At 38.7% G+C, this 20,140-nt stretch overlaps 2 protein-coding genes and 1 long non-coding RNA gene across 3 annotated transcripts; 2 read left to right on the forward strand and 1 right to left on the reverse strand.

Annotated features, from left to right (window-relative positions):
* The first annotated feature begins 11,810 nt into the window (after nt 1-11,810).
* Nucleotides 11,811-13,166, forward strand: LOC116923384 (lysine-specific demethylase 4E-like). The gene is made up of 4 exons (XM_045173918.1): nt 11,811-11,926; nt 12,001-12,087; nt 12,164-12,367; nt 13,118-13,166. Exons 1-4 carry the CDS (start codon nt 11,841-11,843, stop codon nt 13,164-13,166), a joined length of 426 nt encoding a protein of 141 aa, XP_045029853.1. The 5' UTR covers nt 11,811-11,840.
* Nucleotides 13,167-15,290: 2,124 nt separating this feature from the next.
* Nucleotides 15,291-15,988, reverse strand: LOC116922264 (39S ribosomal protein L52, mitochondrial). The gene is made up of 4 exons (XM_032928640.2): nt 15,925-15,988; nt 15,761-15,848; nt 15,566-15,698; nt 15,291-15,499 (listed from the first exon to the last, which is right to left on the reverse strand). The coding sequence occupies exons 1-4, from the start codon at nt 15,950-15,952 to the stop codon at nt 15,344-15,346; spliced, it is 405 nt and encodes a 134-aa protein (XP_032784531.2). The 5' UTR covers nt 15,953-15,988; the 3' UTR covers nt 15,291-15,343.
* A 2,909-nt stretch (nt 15,989-18,897) lies between these two features.
* Nucleotides 18,898-19,221, forward strand: LOC123472658. The gene is made up of 2 exons (XR_006647104.1): nt 18,898-19,017; nt 19,075-19,221. It is a non-coding gene; the product is annotated as an uncharacterized LOC123472658 (long non-coding RNA).
* Nucleotides 19,222-20,140: the final 919 nt, after the last annotated feature.

The following is a 20,140-nucleotide window of genomic DNA, read 5'->3' on the forward strand; positions in this document are numbered from 1 at the left end:
TTTATGTTTGTGTCCGTCACACTGAATTGTGAGCACGATAATAGTGGCACCCCTTAAATGGGTTTTCCTAATTTAACATATATCACTAGAGCACAACAATGATTCATGGTCTCGATGTTTTCTAAACAAGGTTTGGAAACTGTGAATTAATTTAATTAATAATTCGTCGAGTAGATAAGAATATCGGAAAACAATTAAACCTGTTTGCTATTTTTAAAGGGTGAACGCGTAGTTTTGGACATGTAAATGCTATATAGTTTCCTCCAAATCACGCTGACATAACAGAAAATCTATGTTAACACGATAAGCGACGGTGGGTTGGCAACTGTCAACCAAAATGTTTACGGATTATTGGTTTTAAATGAAGTTTCAAATTTGCAATTTCGGTCTAAAATCCTGCTGACGATCCACGCAGATCCTCGGCCTAATGTACGAGTTTTCAGAAAGTTGGCAAGCCCTCCGATCAGCCGGATGTTGTAGAATCAAATTTGAAACCTTTGGAATTTTTTCCCCAGTTTTTGCAATGTATATACGGCATTTAATCTTCGATGATCAAATTCCTATAGATGTATCGGTGAACCACTCGCAATGCAAGGGCATTGTTATGGTTTGAGAAACGTGTTTTGTTTTTCACAACTACCCACATAGCAACGGGTTATCTTTATGACATCCCAAGGATGTCCGGTTGTCTCGAGGGGGGATGTCCTAAGGATGTCTTTAAAATAATGTTTAAGACTCCTTCGTTTCGTCCAAATGTCCGTGACTAGTACTATCTTTAAGACGTCTATCAAGACAGTTTGAGGACAACTTTAAGTTGTCTTTTGGATGTATGAAAGACAACTTTAGATCGTCTTTTTGATTACTTAAAGATTTTTTTTGGACATCTTAAAGATTTCCTAAAGACATCGCAATGATATCTTCTTGATTTCATAAAGATATCCTGAAGCCATCTTTCTGACTTCCTGAAGACATCTTTAGGTCATCTTTCTAAATCACCAAAGATATTTTTTGGACATCTTAAAGATTTCCTAAAGACATCTCAATGATATCTTTCTGATTTCTTAAAGATATCCTTGAGCCATCTTTCTGACTTCCTGAAGACATCTTTAGATCCCCTTTCTGATTCATCAAAGATATTTTTTGGACATCTTAAAGATTTCCTAAAGACATCTCAATTATATCTTTCTGATTTCTTAAAGATATCCTGAAGCCATCTTTCTGACTTCCTGAAGACATCTTTAGATCTCCTTTCTGATTCACCAAAGATATTTTTTGGACATCTTAAAGATTTCCTAAAGACATCTCAATGATATATTTCTGACTTCTTAAAGATATCCCGATTCCATCTTTCTGACTTCCTGAAGACATCTTTAGGTCACCTTTCTGATTCACCAAAGATTTTTTTTGGACATCTTAAAGATATCCTAAAGACATCTTAATGATGTCTTTATGACTCCTTAAAGATATCCCGATTCCATCTTTCTGACTTCCTGAAGACATCTTTAGGTCATCTTTGTGATTCACCAAAGATATTTTTGGGACATCTTAAAGACTTCCTCAAGAGATCTTAATGATATCTTTATGACTTCTTAAAGCCATCTGTTTGTCATCACAAAAAAAATTCGAAATTTTTGTGGGATTGTTGTCTTATTTCTTATTTGGTCCATTTGTCAGTTCTTAATTTCTCTGCACATATTTATTATATTACCACATGTTTAACAACGCTTGTCATATATTTTTAGGCTATATTATGACGCTTTGACATATAATTTTATATTGTATTAAGACGAGATATTTTACTTACGTAGATTGTTGGATTCCAATTGCAGACCTCTGACTTCTTGGCTTAGTATCCTAACCATTATGCCACTTTAGTACATAAATAATCAAATCAAAGTACTTATTGAACTGACCTATGGATTTGTTACTTAGGTAGTATCATTGTCAAGTTCCTACTTAGTCTTGCTCATGGATATATTTAAGAATTTATTTTTTAGTCTTCGACAGCTTTATCCAAAGGTAGTCCTGGACGGACATCTTAATTACATCTCTATATAGTCCTGAATTGCTTGGGCTATAAGTGTCCCCTACAGGACATCTTAAAGTCATCTCTATATACTCCTAAATTTCTTTGTCCATAACTATCTCTTAGAGGACATCTTAAAGACTTTTTTATATAGTCCTTAATTTCTTTGTCCATAAATGTCCCCTACCGGATATCTTAGTTACATCTCTATATAGTCCTCAATTGCTTCGTCCATAATTATCTCTTAGAGGACATCTTAAAGACATCTTTATATTGTCCTTAATTTCTTTTTCCATAAGTATTCCTTACAGGATATCTTAAGGACATCTTTATATTGTCCTTAATTGCTTTGTCCATAAGTTTCCCTTATAGGACATCTTAAAGACATCTCTATACAGTCCTAAATTGCTTTGTCCATAACTATCCCTTAGAGGACATCTTAAAGGCATCTCTATATAGTCCTAAATTGCTTTGTCCATAAGTATCCCTTATAGGACATCTTAAAGACATCTCTATCCAGTCCTAAATTGCTTTGTCCATAACTATCCCTTAGAGGACATCTTAAAGGCATCTCTATATAGTCCTAAATTACTTTGTCCATAAGTATCCCTTACAGGGCATCTTAAAGACATCTTCATTAAGTCATAATTTGCTTTGTCCATAAGTGTCCCTTATAGGACATCTTAAAGACATCTCTATACAGTCCTAAATTGCTTTGTCCATAACTACCCCCTAGAGGACATCTTAATGACATCTTTATATTGTCCTTAATTGCTTTCTCCATAAGAATCCCTTACTGGACATCTTAAAGATATCTTCATATAGTACTAAATTGCTTTGTCCATAACTATCCCTTAGAAGACATCTTTAAGACATCTTTATATTGTCCTTAATTGCTTTCTCCATAAATGTCCCTTAGAGGACATCTTAAAGACATCTCTATATAGTCCTAAATTGCTTTGTCCATAAGTATCCACGACAGGACATCTTAAAGACATCTCTAAGTAGTCCTTAATTGCTTTAAAAAGACGTATAACAAAATCATCTTGTGTCAAAAAATTTATTCTTGAGTCCGGCAGTGTACATAAACAAAATGCGGGGCTATGCGGCCTATACAGAATCAAGTCAATACAGAATGACCACATCCCCTTCACTATTTTTTTTGTGAGCTGTTCTTCAACCTGTCCACTGCCTTTCTTATGGAAATCTGTTCAATCCGGGGGATAGATGTGTTGCCAAATTCTCCATGTTTGACTGCTTCCGTTACGGCATACAGCAATCTAGAACCTTTCACTGCTAGGCCCTTCTCCTTCCCACTGTTGGGTTTTGGTGTTCCACTCCAGGTGTAGGCTTGCATCAACTCATTTGACATCACCTCTCGCCAAATTCTCCTAACAGTATCTTCAACGTGTTTTTCGAAGAAGCTACGGAGCCTCTCCACCTGAAACGAAAAATATTAATGATGTTCATGTAGAGCCATTTCTAAAGCTCCATAACATTAGTTGGGCCGTACCAGATTGTTTCAGACGTCAGGTTTGAGCAATTCTTCCTCAAAATGATGGAAGTCTTCCTTCGTTTTCAAGGGAAGGCTGACGTGTTTTTGAAACACAGGATGGCGGTATTCCCCGTTGTTTCGATCGATGCTCCCCGAAGATTGCTTGCTTAACCAAAGCCGCCGCAAATCCCGTTGTTCGGCTTTTATGTCAGCTATTTCCCTCGCCATCACTCGTAAATAACAATTTTGGTCTGCAATACAAAATAGAGAATTAAAAATGCCAAATTTTGATATGCAAAAATTATTTGTTCATACTTGAAAAGTGTCTCAATACTTGTCTTTCAAAAGACAGTCGTTTCTGATGCAGGCTCTGCCTAAAAATTTAAAATTCAATTAGTTTCAAATCCATTAATGTTTTAATGATCTAAAAAATTCTTACCCAGCAGCGTTGTTTTCCGTTGAAAATGAGCGCCATTTGTCTCTTGGGAAGTCGAAGGCGACATTAATGCTTGGAATTCAGCCCTACTAGAGGCATTTGCATTTTGGGAGCCGCTTGTTCTGGCTGTGACGTAGACCGATCTCCATATGACGTCATTTGGCTTGACTCTATATAAATGAAAAAGAAAAATCACGTTAGGCGCGTACGTTAAGCAATAAAATGATTGCCTGTTATACAAATGAAACGCACTTGTTTGCTACCAGACTGCAATTTAAAACACGTTTTTTTACCTGTCATTGGTCCACAAACTGTTCTGGCAGCTGGCTGCGTCAACAACCCAGCATTGATAGCTGCAGTGACACCACTTTCTTCATCCATGCCGGATTCCGACTCCGCCGAATCGGTGCCAGCTGGTTGGAACATATCCTGACTGATCGCAATGTCGTCGCTCTCCTAAAAGTCAGCAGAAGTCTGTAACGAGGATTTCGATGGCTGTTCGGAATCTTGATTGCGTAGAAATCTGATCCTTTTCGATCCCTCTGATCGCATATTCTTGCTTGAATTGCTCAAAAAAAACTCGGCTGACTCTGATGTGTCGGTTTCGTGTTTTCGACGTGTGGCCTTTTCATAAGAATCTAATTATAAACATAAGTTAATTACTACATTAGAATTGCATTAGCTTTTAGAATGTTGCCTGTTTTCCGTCAGACGCAACGAGGTTGCGTAGGAAGGCGCCTCGTGTGAATATTGTGGAACTGTGGCTCTTCATTTTTCCTGATCCACGTACCAATTCCTATGTAATAGACCGGTACGTGGGTCGTGCAAAATGAACAGCCAGAGTTTTATAATATTCACATTAGGCGCCTTCCTACGCAACCTCGTTGTACTTGGCAAATACCAGACAACATTATCAAGCTCTTTAAGTAACGCAACTTACCGTGACTCGAGACAATCTTGCAATCATGGCGTTTCCATGACATCTTCAAAATGGGACCTGCCTTAGCCAGTTGGCGGTGATTTTTTGAGGGCAACGAACACTTTCCACCATAAAACCAAGTGCTTGGAACAACTTCATTTTCTTTACTTTCGTCTGTAAATTTTACGATTAAGAAAGTCGTCATTTTAAATTTAGATGTAAGTGAAAACGAGGATGTGACTGAAAACGAGGTTCTCCAAAACGTCTTGACCGAATATGTCGTCTTCTCTGAAATCGTTGGTCAATTGTTACCGCATTCGCGGTTCAATTGTTTTTGGTTGCCATAATCACGTCGCCACGCCACCTGTATTACGACTTCTACCTATACCTATACTCCTACTATACCTATACCTATACTATTACTCTGTTCGTTGTTATTGTTTTGTTTGTTGTCCATCCTCTTACGCATTTCATGATCTTGTAACTGTCGTGTGATGTTAGTGGAATATGCGTCTTGTATTCTTTCCGAAAAATTAGTGACTGATTATTGGTTTATTATTGACGAGAGTGCTGATTAATTTCAACTATCATTATACGTACGTATATAAGAAAATTACATTTCTTTTGTGGTGGTATTTATAGTTTCGGTTTTCCCTTTTTACAACAGAGGAATGACAGATAGAAGTAACAGGAGGCGAAGTCAGGAAAATGCATTATACTTGAATTTTATGTGTGAACGTGACAATTATTCAGATGAATGGTCTGAGTCAGATGTTGGTTCGAGTTTCTCAGACATTGACGTTGAAGTTGGTATTGCACCTGACTCACCAGCAGAAACTCAAATCCAACCATTACCTACATTAGACGTGAGCACATTGTCTAAAATAGAAATATTTTTTTAAGACTGTACATAAGATTGCTTTAATAAAAAGGAGCCTTCACCTGTGGCAGTGTTGCAGTTGACCTCAGAGGACTATTCTGATCAGGAAGTACCAGAAAGTAGTGGTAGTGGTACTGATATTGAAGACTCGGCATCTACAACAATAGAAGAATTTGATGTTGACGAACCAGCACCAAAAGAAGTTTTAGCTGGCGAACTTTCTCTTAAGACACAATTAGCTACGTGGAAAATTGAAAATAATATTGAATTTTCCAAATGTGATCAGCTATTGAAAATTCTACATCCGTACCACCCTGATCCTCCTCTGTCAACTAGAACTCTGGTGAGAACACCTACGAAAGCAGTTTCATTGAAGAATATTTCGCCTGGTAAATATTACCATTTTGGTATTGTGAAAGGAATATTGGATACTCTGTTATCAATGAATTTCCAAGAATTACTTATTGATCCCCTTCCTTTATGAAGGGTGTCCATCTTACAAATAGCTCCGGCAGTCAGTTTTGGCCTATTGTTGGCCATTTGCCGTTCATTAAAGAATCGCCCCCTTTTCCCATTGGGGTTTTTCATGCTAATTCTAAACCCACTAACTCCAACGCATTTTTATTAGATTTGATTGAGGAAGCCGAGAGTCTTCACGAAAGGGGTTTCTTTTTTCGGGAAAAATATTTTTCAGTCATGATTAAGTCATTCATTTGCGATGCACCTGCAAGAGCAATGATGTTGTGCATTAAAGGACATTCTTCTGAACGCTATGGTTGTGCCAGATGCACAGGGTTTGGTAGAAATCTTGGTCAATTGAGTACTAATGATTCCTTTAGAGAGAAGCAATATGTGCTCCATCATCATTGCCGCTCAATTCTGGAAAATCTCCATTATCTCGATATGGTTAGGGATGTCCCATTGGACCCCATGCACCTTCTTGATCTCGGTGTCATGAAAAAAACTCTTGCTTTTACTTTTGGAACAGATAGAAAGAAGACAAATGTGCCACATGTTACATTACACCACAGTGGATCAAATCGATTCCTTCATTACTGAAACAATAAGAAATTTTATCTCCAGAATAGAATTCGCCAGACAACCTCGGTCGAACAAAGAACTTCCTTGTTGGAAAGCATCTGAATTTAGAACTTTTCTTCATTACTTCGGTGTAGTAATTTTCAGGAAATTTTTGTCTCCTGAATTTTACCACCATTTTCTTTTGCTCCATGTTGCTGTAAAGCTGTTGTCATATGAACCTTGGTCCGTCACTGACAATGCGTTTGCTAATGCATTACTTTCCCGTTTCGTTACCCAATCACCAGCTCTTTATTCGAATTTGTTTATGTCTTACAACATTCATGCTTTGTTTCATTTGTCTTCCGACGTCTTAAAATTCAGACAGCTTGATAACTTCAGCGCCTATCGCTTTGAAAACTATTACGGAAAGATGAAAAGGTACCTTAAGAAAAATGACAAACCCCTTCAACAGCTTGTTAAACGGCTATTAGAAGAAATCCAAAATCATAGCTTTATCACACGAAAAATTTCAGCCACCAACGAAATAGAATTTCTTGATGGACACAATAGTATCCCAATCTTGGAAAATGTTATCGGTTTTCAATTTAGATCAGTAGAAATTCCAGGACTGGGACAACTATATATATGTATAGTACAGTATAGTATAGTTAAGTATATAGTTATGTAAGTATTTTATCTTTTAATTAGTTACTTTATTCAACTGATATATTTATCAGCATTGTCATGTTTAAGGTCCATTTAATTTTTGAGGCTCCCTCTAGCGGATAGTTACAAAGAAAAATTTTTAAAAAGTGGCGTCGTCGCACATCAGATCGAGTCTAGCGCTAGACTACCCCTGAAAAAGGAAGAACAATCTCCATCGACCAGTAGGTGATTCCGATGTTGCCAACTCTTGTCCACCAACAAGAGTTACACGGCTTCGGTTTTATACTGGGAAGAGTACGCGGACTAGGGGCCCTCACTCCGTTCAGGAAGTTCCCGATAGGGTCCGGCCTGGTCGCCAATTCACCATAGAATCTTGGAGACCGTTTGTCCTTACGGCAAAACTGAAAATGTATCCATGTACTATGAAGACGAAACGTGCGGTATTCCTCCCCGCTTCATCCCGTATCCAAGGGTATAGCCTTCCCACTATTATCAAAATCGGCCAAAAACGACATCTCTTGAAATTATCCAAAAATCACACGGCATAATCGAAATTGAACGCTGATTTAGATTTAGTCATTAGTTTTCTCGTTAAACCAGCTGTTTCTTTAATTAACGAAAACAGTGCTGTTAGCGCAACAACTTAATTTAAGGTTTTTAACGATTAAATCCAAAACTAGCACAAGGGCACAGACAGTTTACTTATACTACCCCACTATTGAGAAAGACAAGACATGTACACTAATAGGGTAAGCGCAAATAGCAATAACCTTTTTTACCACCACAAGGGCGCACACGATTAACTTATACTACTACCACAAAGGTACAAACAGTTAACTTATTCTACTACCACAAGGGCATACACGAGTGACTTATACTACTACCACAAGGGCACAGACAGTTAACTTATACTACTACCACAAGGGCACACACGAGTAGCTTATGCTACCACCACAAAGGCACACACCAGTGACTTATACTACTACCACAAGAGCACACACGAGTAACTTATAATACTACCACAAGGGCACGGACAGTTAAATTACACTATTCCCACAAAGGCACAGACGAACAACTTATAGGAACAAGCACAGCAGCACGGATGACTAACACAATAAGGAAACGATGAAAGAGTATTACAACTTACCAAATTGGTCACCAGCATTGTGATCCATGATAACTTTACTTCGGTAACAGCAACTATCACCACACTAACCTGCAATAAACAATCAAGACAACATCAAGACAAAATAATACCAATCATTTCAAGACAATTACCTGTGTAAGAAAATCCGTGCAAATCTAAATCCTTCCAAAACAATTGTAGGTGACACGAAAAATATACAATGTGTCCCTTCTCCTGTTGAAAACAAGTGAATTAGAAATAAAAATCCATTATATATAATTTCTACATTTAAAAAATGCATTCAAACTTACGTGGTGTAGTCAGTAGAACCTGAAAAGTTGAAAACACAATAAATTTGGAATTTTTGATTTGAAAAGGAAAAACAAACAAGAACGTTTGGCGAACAGCTTACGTTTGGCTAACACAAATGGCGCACTAGGTGAGTCCCTAAACACACTAAAAATTTCATCATGGCGTCTAAGGAAGAAGTCATGACTACTCAAAGTCTTCAACAAACCCGACTTCCATTACCCACCAGTAATTTAACATAGCAACCATTTAAAAACAAATAACTCCTTGTCACTTGTCGTTGTTTTATACTGGCCAAAAAATTTATTTGTTCGTCTTACTGCAATACAGTATCACAAGTCAAGAAGAAACAAGTAAATTCATCGTATCAAGGGAGACAATCAGAGCTAATTTTTTTTCTTTAAATTTCTTCAAAAACAGGCCCCATCACGCTTATAACATGTCCAGATATTAAAAGCTCTGTGTCAATAACATCAATAACATCATACTTTTGTGATGTAAGACAGTTAAAGCTCCTTTTGGATAATCTGTTAACGATTACTTCATCTTGACACGTTTCAGTTGACCATTGAGTTGTGCTGCAACGTAACAACCAGAGAAGCCATTGCAACTAACTATTGTGCAACACAAACACGGTAGGATCTGCCACTCTCATTTCTTACGAGACCTAAGATAAGAAATAAACTTCAGATGAATAATACAACAATTTGATTTAATCAACAATTGAAGATTCATACCCGATGAAGCTATAACCAAGATTTAAAACCACTGGAATCAAATCGTTACTGCTGACCAAGCGATCTTCTTCTTCAATGGATTGGATCCATTTGAGAAACATTCTGTACTGAGTGTCATCTCCTTCTTCTTGGTCAGGATCAATAGATTCTCAACAAGCGCCTAGAGGTATGTGGTGCAAATTGAGACATAATTAGACATGAATTTCGACCAACTGGAAAGCTGAAGAGACTCACCTTTGCAAACAAAGTTTGCATCACCACTGCTTTGCTGTTTGTCTACCGGTTCTTCGAGACGGTCACTGCTATTTTCCACTTGCGTATTCCGATTTCAGCCCACCCGCATGAATACCAAAACAACCTTAATTTTAATTGGGCGACGGAAATAGAAAAATATGACTATATTGACAAATTTTCCCTTTTCACAAAATCCTTACCATTGACAGATAACGCCCGAGCGTCGGACGCTTCCACTATGGCCACAGTAAAATGCGGACGTGGACCGGGTAAACTGCGTGCTTTTAGCTGTGGAACAACCACCAAAATCTTGTACAAGTTCGCAGTCCGTGTTTCATACACGGATAACGCGTGACGACGGGATATAATTTTTTTTCCCCAGCTGATTCATTGCATTGCGAACATCTGACCCCCTTCCCACCAGAGTAAACTCAACGCAATATCCAAGTTTAACAAAACAAGTGTCTAGATTTTAAAAATACAACTCGGCCGTACTGGTATGAATGTCCATCGGCTACCATTGCTTGTCAAGGACATCATTTCGTACCACGTAGCTGGGACGTTGCTGAACCTAGCTTCTTGATAAGAAAAACTATAGATGTTCCAGCAATTTCCTCCTATTTTACGAAATCTTGGTGTTTAGAAGCGATCATAAAGCATCCATTCGATTCGAAGTTCCATAACTAAATCATGTCATGTGAAATCAGTATCAAACAGTAAAGGTGCTACAAATACATCTGAAATTGTCAAGTAGTAGTACATGAAGAATTTTGGCTACATAAAAAAACACACATTTGGAGATCGACTTTTCCGTCGTATGCTATTTCCCCGTCACTGATAACCCATTTGAAACACCATTTTCTCTTTTCCAACATGAACACTATCGGCTAATTTCGATTATGCCGTGTGATTTTTGGATAATATCAAGTGATGTCGTTTTCGGTCGATTTTGACAAAAGTGGGAAGGCCCTTCCCAATTTTTCATTTTTGGCCAAATTTCAAATTTTGCTTAAAATACGTGAATTTCATTCAGAATTGAATGAAAATCACGAAAATCAGATTTATTTTCCTATTGGTGTCAGGTAGTAGTATAAGTCACTCGTGTATGCCTTTGTGGTAACAGTATAGCTTATGTTTCTTTACCCTCGTGGTAGTAGTATAATTGACTGGTGTGCGGCCTTGTGGGGGTAGTTTAAGTTACTCGTTTGTGCCCTTGTGGTGGTAGCATAAGTTACTCGTGTGTGCCCTAATCCCGGGTAGGAAACAATACTGACCATTCGATTAATCCGATGTTGATTTTAGGTCGGTTCACGTCGTAAATGCGTTATAAGTTACATGAGATTGGTCCATGGTTGGGAAAATATTGGAATGTGGTTTTTCAAAAACCAACTCAATTCCATCCTGGGCCATTCTTAGAAAGTTGAGTTTTAACGATGCATGTATCCCGCTACTAAACCAATGTCGATACAATTTCGAACCTTTGCTGTTGTTCGATATCGACTAGCCAATAATAACCCAATGTCCGAAACTTAAATTTCAACGATGTATATATCCCAATATTTATCCAATGTCAATACAATTTCGAATTTTTTATGCTGTTCGATATCGAAATGCCAATGGTGCCCCAAAGTCAAAATTTGATTCCCAAAAAACTTTGGACTTTCCTGGACCAACCATTTTTTGGAACCAAATGTTTCGTATGTTCAGGGGAGTTCTTCAGGAAAAACGGAGAAAGAAGGGTTTCCCTTACTACGTGTTCGACAAAGATTTTTCCCTTTTTCCAAAGGAAACCACTTTTGACTGGTAAGTACTATTATTGGTGTATTTCATTTTAATCATTAACTGTTTCCATTTCGCCCGCTTATGTTTAGGCATCTAACACCGTTGAATAAAACGTTTCTACCGTTTCTCAAAGAAAAATTTCGCGACAAGCACAATCCGGACAACAAGATGCCTGGTATTAACACATGCCAATTGCTATTGGGCCACGCCATGAGCTACACAGGGTGGCATGTTGAAAACTTTAATTTGCCGTCCATCAATTACCATCACAGTGGAAAACCGAAGTACTGGGTGGTGTAAGTATTCTTTTTTTACCTTATTTTTCCAAATAACTCATACTCATTGTTTCACTAATTTTCCTTTTACTTAGGGTTGCCGAGAAATACGACGTACTGCTCAAGGAATTCTTCCGTAAAAACATTCCTAGTTTTTACGAAGAATGCCGATCTGCAGAACTGTAAGTTACACTTCAATTCTACTTTGTTACTTTGTCTGTATTTTTTTTTACACTTATCTTCATTACATACGTTTAGGCACAAATTATTTTTAGTTATGCCACAACTCTTTAAGGCAAACGATCCGCCGATCCCCTTTCACTGCTTCAAGCAGTGTAAGGGGGATTACATCATCACTTTCCCAGGCGCCTTCCATTTTGTGGTGAATTCCGGCTTGAACGTGGCTCAAGCGACAAACTTTGTTTTTCCCGAGTGGCTGCCCTTTGCCAAAGCTCGGGAAGGGTGCAGTTGCGTCTATTCGGAATCGTTTATAGCCGTTAGCTCGCGTTTCAATTTGTTAAGTGTACTGTGTTTTCCATATTTTCATTTTTTTGGCGAATTCATTGTAACGTTTTTTATTCTTGCGGTGTGTCTATACTTGTACCGATCTAGACGTCTATGAAATACATATAAGTTAACATAAGGAACATAAGACTGGAACATTTGCTATGAGTAACTATATATAGCCGTAGTGACTGTATGACGCAACACGCACAATCAGACGGAACATAAGAATGAGAATGAAGAACACACTTGTTTCGTAGTTGTAGTGCAATCCAGCAGAGGAAACGGTAGAAAGAGGAGTGAAGGAAAGGAATTTGTCTTCACTTGTTTCCCGATAGGGATTATGTCAAAAGTGTTTCTTTCGAATGCTACACCCAGAAAACGCGTGAACCGCGTGAACCATGTGCAAGCAAAAGAAACAGCCCCAGCCCTATCGGGAACTTTCCGAACGCAGTGAGGACCCCTAGTTCGGGTCGGGTTTTTATCAGGGCAACCGGGGCGACAACCCCGATTTTCATCATAATAATTTATTTCGACTCGATCGATAATGTTTTTACGTGAATCGATTGATTGCAATCGGGGTTGCATCCCCGATTAGGCACCCCGATGCAACTCCGATTGAGAACGGGGTTAAAAAATGTTCACTCCGAACGCCCCGCCCCGAGCCCTGAATTTCGAAACCCGATTGGAAAAATGCGCCCCGATTAGGGTTGTGGCCGATCCCTACATGCGTCCTCTCATGTACGCCTACCATTAAACTCCTATACCAGAGTCATGGAAACCTGGTTGGTTCACGACATGTGGAAAATCGTCTGTCGTTGTGTTTAATTTCGGAAAAAGCATTCGGAGCCTCCAGCGGGTCTATGATAAATGCACCAATCAGGAAACGTGCTTGAAAACTTCAACAGCCAATCTATACTCTATAAAAATCTAAGGAAAAATGTGGGAGGAGTTTTGGGTCCTCTGGAATGTGCTCATCCTGTGATTGGCTGTAAGTTGCCGCTGGCGTCGGGAGGAATTGGTGGGATAGGACTTTGGAAGACTAGATGCGTAAAAGGTGGACGAAATCGTGGAAATTGACAATTTTTCAGTCCATGGGCATTTAGTAGGACGGGTGGACGAGACAGCATGTGAGCCGACGGACAGGGGCAATAAATAGGTTGACGGCCAACTAAAACGGACATTTTGTTGGGCAGTAAGTGGGTTGACGGGCAGATACTGTGAGGAGGATGATAAACAGAGGCAACGATATGGTCGACGGGCCTCCTACAGTGGTTATTTTTGCTGATCGATTGTTGATCGACGGGCAAAGAGGGGGTTGACGGGCAGAGAGGGGGTCGACGGGCAAAGACTGTTAGGGATTAGATAGCCAGAGGCAATATATAAGTTTACGGGCAACTTCATTGGGCATTTTTGTGGGCAGCGAGTGGGACGACGGGCAGAGACTGAGTGATTCGACGGGCAAATACAGCGGAAATTTTGGCCGGCAGTGATTGGGTCGACGGGCAGAGACTGTGAGTGAGTCGACGGGCAGGTACAGGGATTGGGTTGACGGGCACAGACTATGAGGGGGCGGACGGGCAAGGCAACGATAGTGTCAACGGGCAACTACAGCGGGCGTTTTGGCGGACAAAGAGTGCGTCGACGGGCAGAGAGGGTGTTGACGGACAGAGGCTGTGAGTGATGTGATGGGCAAAGGCAGCAAGTGGATCGACGGGCAGAAGCAAAGAGTGGGTCGACGGGCACCTACAGCGGTCGTTTTGGCAAGCAAAATAAGTTGACGTGCAGACTATGAGGAGAAGGACGGGCAACTAGGCGGACACCTTTGCGGGTAGAGACAGTGAATGGGTCGGCGGGCAAAAAATAAGAACACAGAAAGCTTAAAGAGTAGACGGGCAAAAATTAACCGTTAACAGTTTGGCAGAATTAAATGGCGAAAAAAGCGTTAAAAATACGCTAGCGCCACCTATCTCCCGGCTCTGGACGGGACCAAAGTTACTAGTCACAACATGATAAAGGAAACGAAAGGTGCAGACGACACCAGAAAAATTGAAATTCGAAAAGAATCTTTTGTCGATTTCGGATGGCTGCACTTTTCTGCACTGGTGCAATTGCCCCGAGAAAAAATTTTTCGAGTAGTAATCTTAGTGCAATCCACTTTTTCGTTGCATGAAATTTGTACGTTCCAGTGGCACTCCGGCACCACCCGAGGTCACTCGAAAACTGCACTTTCTTGCCCGACCTTTTTAGACAGTGCAAGCGGTGCAGTGCAATTTCTAGCAGACGAATTTAGAGAGTGTGTTGTTTAGTGATAGGAGCCTTTTTTTCTTTCGTCTGCTTCTTCTTCCAGCCGGCGTAAAAAGTAAAAAAAGTGTTCGAGTGTAACCTCCATTTTCTGACAACCCGGTGGAGTACATGACGTCACATGACCCTTCTCGCTCCGAGCCAGTGTGCACTGGCTACTGCACCGAGTGCAGCCATCTGACATCGACAAATGACAATGGCCGTTGAATAACTCAGGTTCTCTCGATAGATGACTCTGATTCTGGTTTCCACCACTGTTTCCCGCCCCAAAACCGTCGAAATTTTAGACATAGAGACCAATGAAACGCGGTATAGGGATTCCTCTCAGCGTGAACCAACCAGGGTTCCATGACTCTTTCATATACCATGGCAGTCACTGTCAAAATGCAAAATGAACGACCAAAACAATGGGAAGGCAAAACAAATGAAGGCTGTGCCGCGTTTTGCCGTATAAAACCAGAGGGGAATATTACCGAAGTATCTTGATACTTGAGGTTAAGATATGGCAGTCTTCTTGAACATAAGTCTTTTCCAAAAGTTTTAAACTGAAAAAGCTATAACGACAAAGACGAAAATAGACATCGTAACTTTTCATCATTATCGTTAATCTTTAAATACATGTAAAGAAAATTACATTTTTCTTTTATGTCCAGAAAGCAGCAAGTGACCTTTTGGTTTCAATTTGCTTTCTAGGATCTCTTTCTGTTTTTCTTCCCTCTGTTTTTGTAAGTTTGAACGTCTCTCAATTGCAAAATTCATTTCTTTTACAGTTTGTAGAATTTTTTCCTGCATGATTGAAAGGTATCATTTTCTATGCATCTTTAAAATAGTCAAATATTAAAAGTTACTCACCGCATAGATTCTGTGTTTCTCAAGACGTTTTAGTTGACCAGCACCAATTGGGGTAACTCTTTGATCAACAAAAGTGAAGTCACGTCCGTCCGTCAGGGGACCATATGCGTTCGGATTTCTCGGTAGTCCATTTCTAATTAGTGTGCAATAGAATAAATGATTCAGTATTTTGTTTAAAAAAATATAACTTGTTACTTGTATCGCCAATCTTGCTCCACCAGGCAACAACAGCTTGTAACAAAACTCCGTGGTCCATTCTGTCCTATCCTTGACAGCTCGAAACCTACACAGGCGTTACAAACAAAAAATAATTATCCATAATAAATTTTATGATTATTTATTAAATTGTCGAAAATCACCAAGTTTTGAGATCGTGGGTAGCGCCATTGTATACAAAAATGTAGCTTGGTGAAACGGCCACAGTGTCGCGACTCACTATTATCTGTCTGCTTCTTCGATTGCGTGAATCGGTAATCGGACAATACAACATTATTGAAATTCAAGTCACATTTTAAAGTGATGCCATAAGAGGTAGTTTCTTTGTCATTTTTTATTTGGTTTTACCTACATGGAAATTTCAAATTTGATTAGAGAATAAAACCATGTAGTTTTGGAAATAGTCGCGAGATGGTATTCACGTGTTTTACTCCGAAATCACACCCCCATGATTAGGGGAGAACGGGGTCAAACTGGACAAAAAATTTCTTTTCTCTTTATTTAGATTTCTATGTCCTTTTTCTAATATTTATTTTTAGTTAATGGTGCAGCGCCTTCTTGGGTAACTCCACAATTTTTTTGTAATTTTTAAGTCTTAAATTAAACGAGTTATAAGGATTTTAATGAAGTCGGTTTTTTTAGTTTTTATTTAAACGGCGGGGTGAAACTGGACAGGGACGGTGTGAGATTGGACACTGCCAGTTTTCCTCATAAAAAGACATAAAATAAATTTAAAAAAAATATGGGTAGACTGCTTATTCAATATTTTATTCATTCATATTGAAATATTTGCAATAGAAATGAAAAATAGAGAGTTATGTCATTTTTACGAAATAGGGGGCTGAAATGGACAATTTGTAGGCGGGTAGAGTAAAATGGGAGGGCTTAACAGAGTATCGAGTATCGATTTGTCAAACGGGCTTATATGGCTTCTCCACAAGCACCTCCCACTCCAATATCGAAGTTGTCCGATATGACCCCAAAACTGTGTGTCCAAAATGACCCAACCCGGTGCTATTTAGTATTTCGTTAATAACTTAACACTGGAAAGGCATTAAAATTTAAGTTTTTTATCAATCATTAAACAAATGAATTGGCTATTTCACATATTATTATTTTATTCATTTGTAGTGTTTTTCACTTTAAAAATGCTTACAGTAATAGGGAAGAATATTACATCAAACAGGGCCATTTTTTTAATTCTGCGATAACAAGAACAATAATGATTCGATTTTAATCAATATTTTTTCTAGAACGTTAAACATTGCAGTCTATACCAAAATAAAAAAAAAACAATTTTTTTTCCATAACATGTAGCACTTAGGGTCTTTGTCCAATATGACCCGTGTCCAAGTTGACCCCGTTCTCCCCTACCATAAAACGATGATTCACCCAATAGTTTCATAATTCCATAAGAAACAAGTTCTCATAGTTATTTTGCGTATCGTCCTTCAGATTTCTCTAGCTAAATTATTTATTTTTATACGTGTGTAACGATACGTATGGGCTTTGATTTTTACACCCGCAGAATGAGAAGAGCAGCGTTTCACCTTGTTTCCATGTGGTTTATACTGTTTATCGTCCGTCTGAACTGTAAAACACCTAAAAATCCACGACCCAACATAGTGGTTATTCTAATTGATGATCTTGATTATGTTTTAGCCGGCCTGGTAAGTCTTTTTTTTCTGTTTTGTTTTGTTTCAGAAACAGATTGGTATGGCGACAGTAGAACTCCAAAAACAGTAGAACTCCAAGACATTAGAACCCTACTTTTAAAAAATATTTTTAAAAATTGTTGGTAAATCCGACAATAGAACTCCATGTATAATAGAACTCCAAAGACATTAGATCCCCACTTTTAAAAATATATTTAAAAATTGTTGATAAGTCCGACAGTAGAACTCCATGTACAATAGAACTCCAAAGACATTAGAACCCCACAAAAAAAATTAAAAATAACAAATAGCATGAGACAATAGAACTCCAATACCTTAAATATGATATTAAATGCCCGACAGTAGAACTCCAACATCCGACAGTAGAACCCCGACACCCGACAGTAGAACCCCAACACCCGACAGTAAAACTCCACTGAACATTTAAATAATTATTACGGCCGACAGTAGAACTCCAAGACTTTATTTTTCATTTCAATAAAAGTCATAAAAGTAGGACTCGGCCCCGATCACATTCTAATCGGGTACACCGCTAACGTTTACCGTTAAAAATTAATCGGGGAAGTTTGACGCGGGGATTTTTTCGTCGTTGTTAGAATCGGTGCTGCATCGATTGCACCGTCTTAGCCCAACTTGGTCTCCGCGAGACGGTCTCGAAGGGTCGAAACCGTCACTGCTGGCTTTGATTCACTTGAATCGGCCCTCTGATTGGCTTTCTCTTTTTCCTCACTCTATAGCCCCTTCCACCCCATCTGCTTGTGGTGTGTGGCCTGTGGCGTGTGTGGAGTAGTCGGGCTGCCGCCTTCATTTGTTTGTTTTTCATGTTTATTTATTCATTATTTTGTTTCTAACTTACTATTTTGTTAATAAACTATTTATACCTTTATTATATTATTTTAAATTTTATTGCTCAGGAATAAATTAGATATTAGTGTGTTTTCATTACAACTATTGTGAATTGTCACCCATGGGCCATTGGGTTGGTGCGGGTCTGAGAAAAAGGTTCCAAAACCCAATTTTGAGAGAATCGGGAAAACTATATGTCCAAAAGTTTTAATAATTATAGGAATGGATAAATTTTGATAAGGTCTATCCAATTTTGCTAAAATATTGCTTAGGGTGTACTAATTAGGAAAGAAAACCGCTTCACCATTTTTCGGGTAGGTCGGTGCGGTTTTGCGGGTCAAAGGTACCCCCCCTTCCCTAAAAATACGTAATATTTCAATAATTTATTGCGGAAAAACTATAAGACAAAAATTAAGAAATTTTGCAGAAATGGATAGCTCTTGGTAAGGGCTATCCATTTCTGTAAAATAATTAACATAATTTTCATAAACAAAAAAAAATTTGGACATGAAGTTTTTTGTAGTTTTTGCGCTCTAGAGATATAGGGCTGTTCGACATCTTTTTTAAGATTTGTTGAAATCGTGAAACGCAGCAACTCATGTATTTTTTCGTCTGCTACGAGTGACTTGTGTAGTTCTGCGAAATCTTAATTTAAAAAAAAAAAAAGTGATAGAAAAGGGGGTTAAGACCTCTTATGAACTCAGATACTTCAATGTAAGTAACAATACTGTTTTTAATGTCGGCTTCATTACTAATTATGAACCTTATTAGATCAACAATGAGGAAGAGGATGATGATTATGACAAGGAATAAGTTCGTCTCCCCGTTGTTTCGTTTTTGCTGTAAAGTAATAAACGATGACCATTATATTTGTACAATTGTTACTGCATTAAACTTGACACCATTCCTTGACGCATACTTTCAGGGTTATTTTTACATAAAAAAATTGTCAGTATTAAGATTATTCGTATGGAACTTTAGTAGGCTGTGTACGAAGGGAATTATAATTTTGCATTAAGAAGATTCCAGGTTATGAAGGAACTTGGTCTAATTAATTATATATAGATATAGATATATAGACATCTTGTGTTGGCGTTGGCGATTTTGGTAGTGCCCTACCGGTGAGTTTGTTCGTCTCGTTGCTGAGCTGCTTGGTCAGACGGTCTCGTGTGGTGGTGTCGTTTGGTGTTTAAGCATGGTCTCGGCCATTTTCTAGTTGTGTCCCCTGTGTTTGCATAAGTTAGCGTGCGTTTGTGGTGATTTCCTTGTTTGGGTTGTGTTTGTGTTTGTCTATTTTTGTTTTGGTTGGTGGCCTTGGGCTAGAGGTTTGTTTTGGTGTCTTTACTTGTTGTTTCGTTTGCTAGGTATCCTTGTTATAGGGATTGGCGGTACGGCGTTGGTGTTTCGTCGAATGTCGCCCCACATGTGTTCAGGTTTTTTTTTTTTTTCTTTTCTTTTCTTTTCTTTTCTTCTTCTTCTTCTTCTTTTATCTTCGTTTCCTTTGTTTGCAGTTTCCGGAGCTGTTGCTGTGCCTTTGTTGTTTCCCTGGTCAGGAACTGGGATTGGAAATTCATGATGGTCAGACGCATCTGGTTGTTACATCTGCATACTATCACTGCCAACCTCCATGGTAATTTTTTTGCTTTATATAATATTTACGAGGTTTGTTTGGTTTAGAAATTTGGCTAGAGTGTCCCTTATCTTGCATTGTACTGTTGTATCTAGTGCCATGTTTAGGCCGAGTAGTGAGTCGACATTGAGGTCGATGTTGTGGGTTGCTAGTAGCTGGTGGATTTTTTGGCGAAGGTTTTCTGTGTACGGGCAGTCGATTAGTATG

This window comes from Daphnia magna, linkage group LG5 (genome assembly GCF_020631705.1).
Source record: "Daphnia magna isolate NIES linkage group LG5, ASM2063170v1.1, whole genome shotgun sequence".
NCBI classification, from domain to species: Eukaryota; Metazoa; Arthropoda; class Branchiopoda; order Diplostraca; family Daphniidae; genus Daphnia; species Daphnia magna.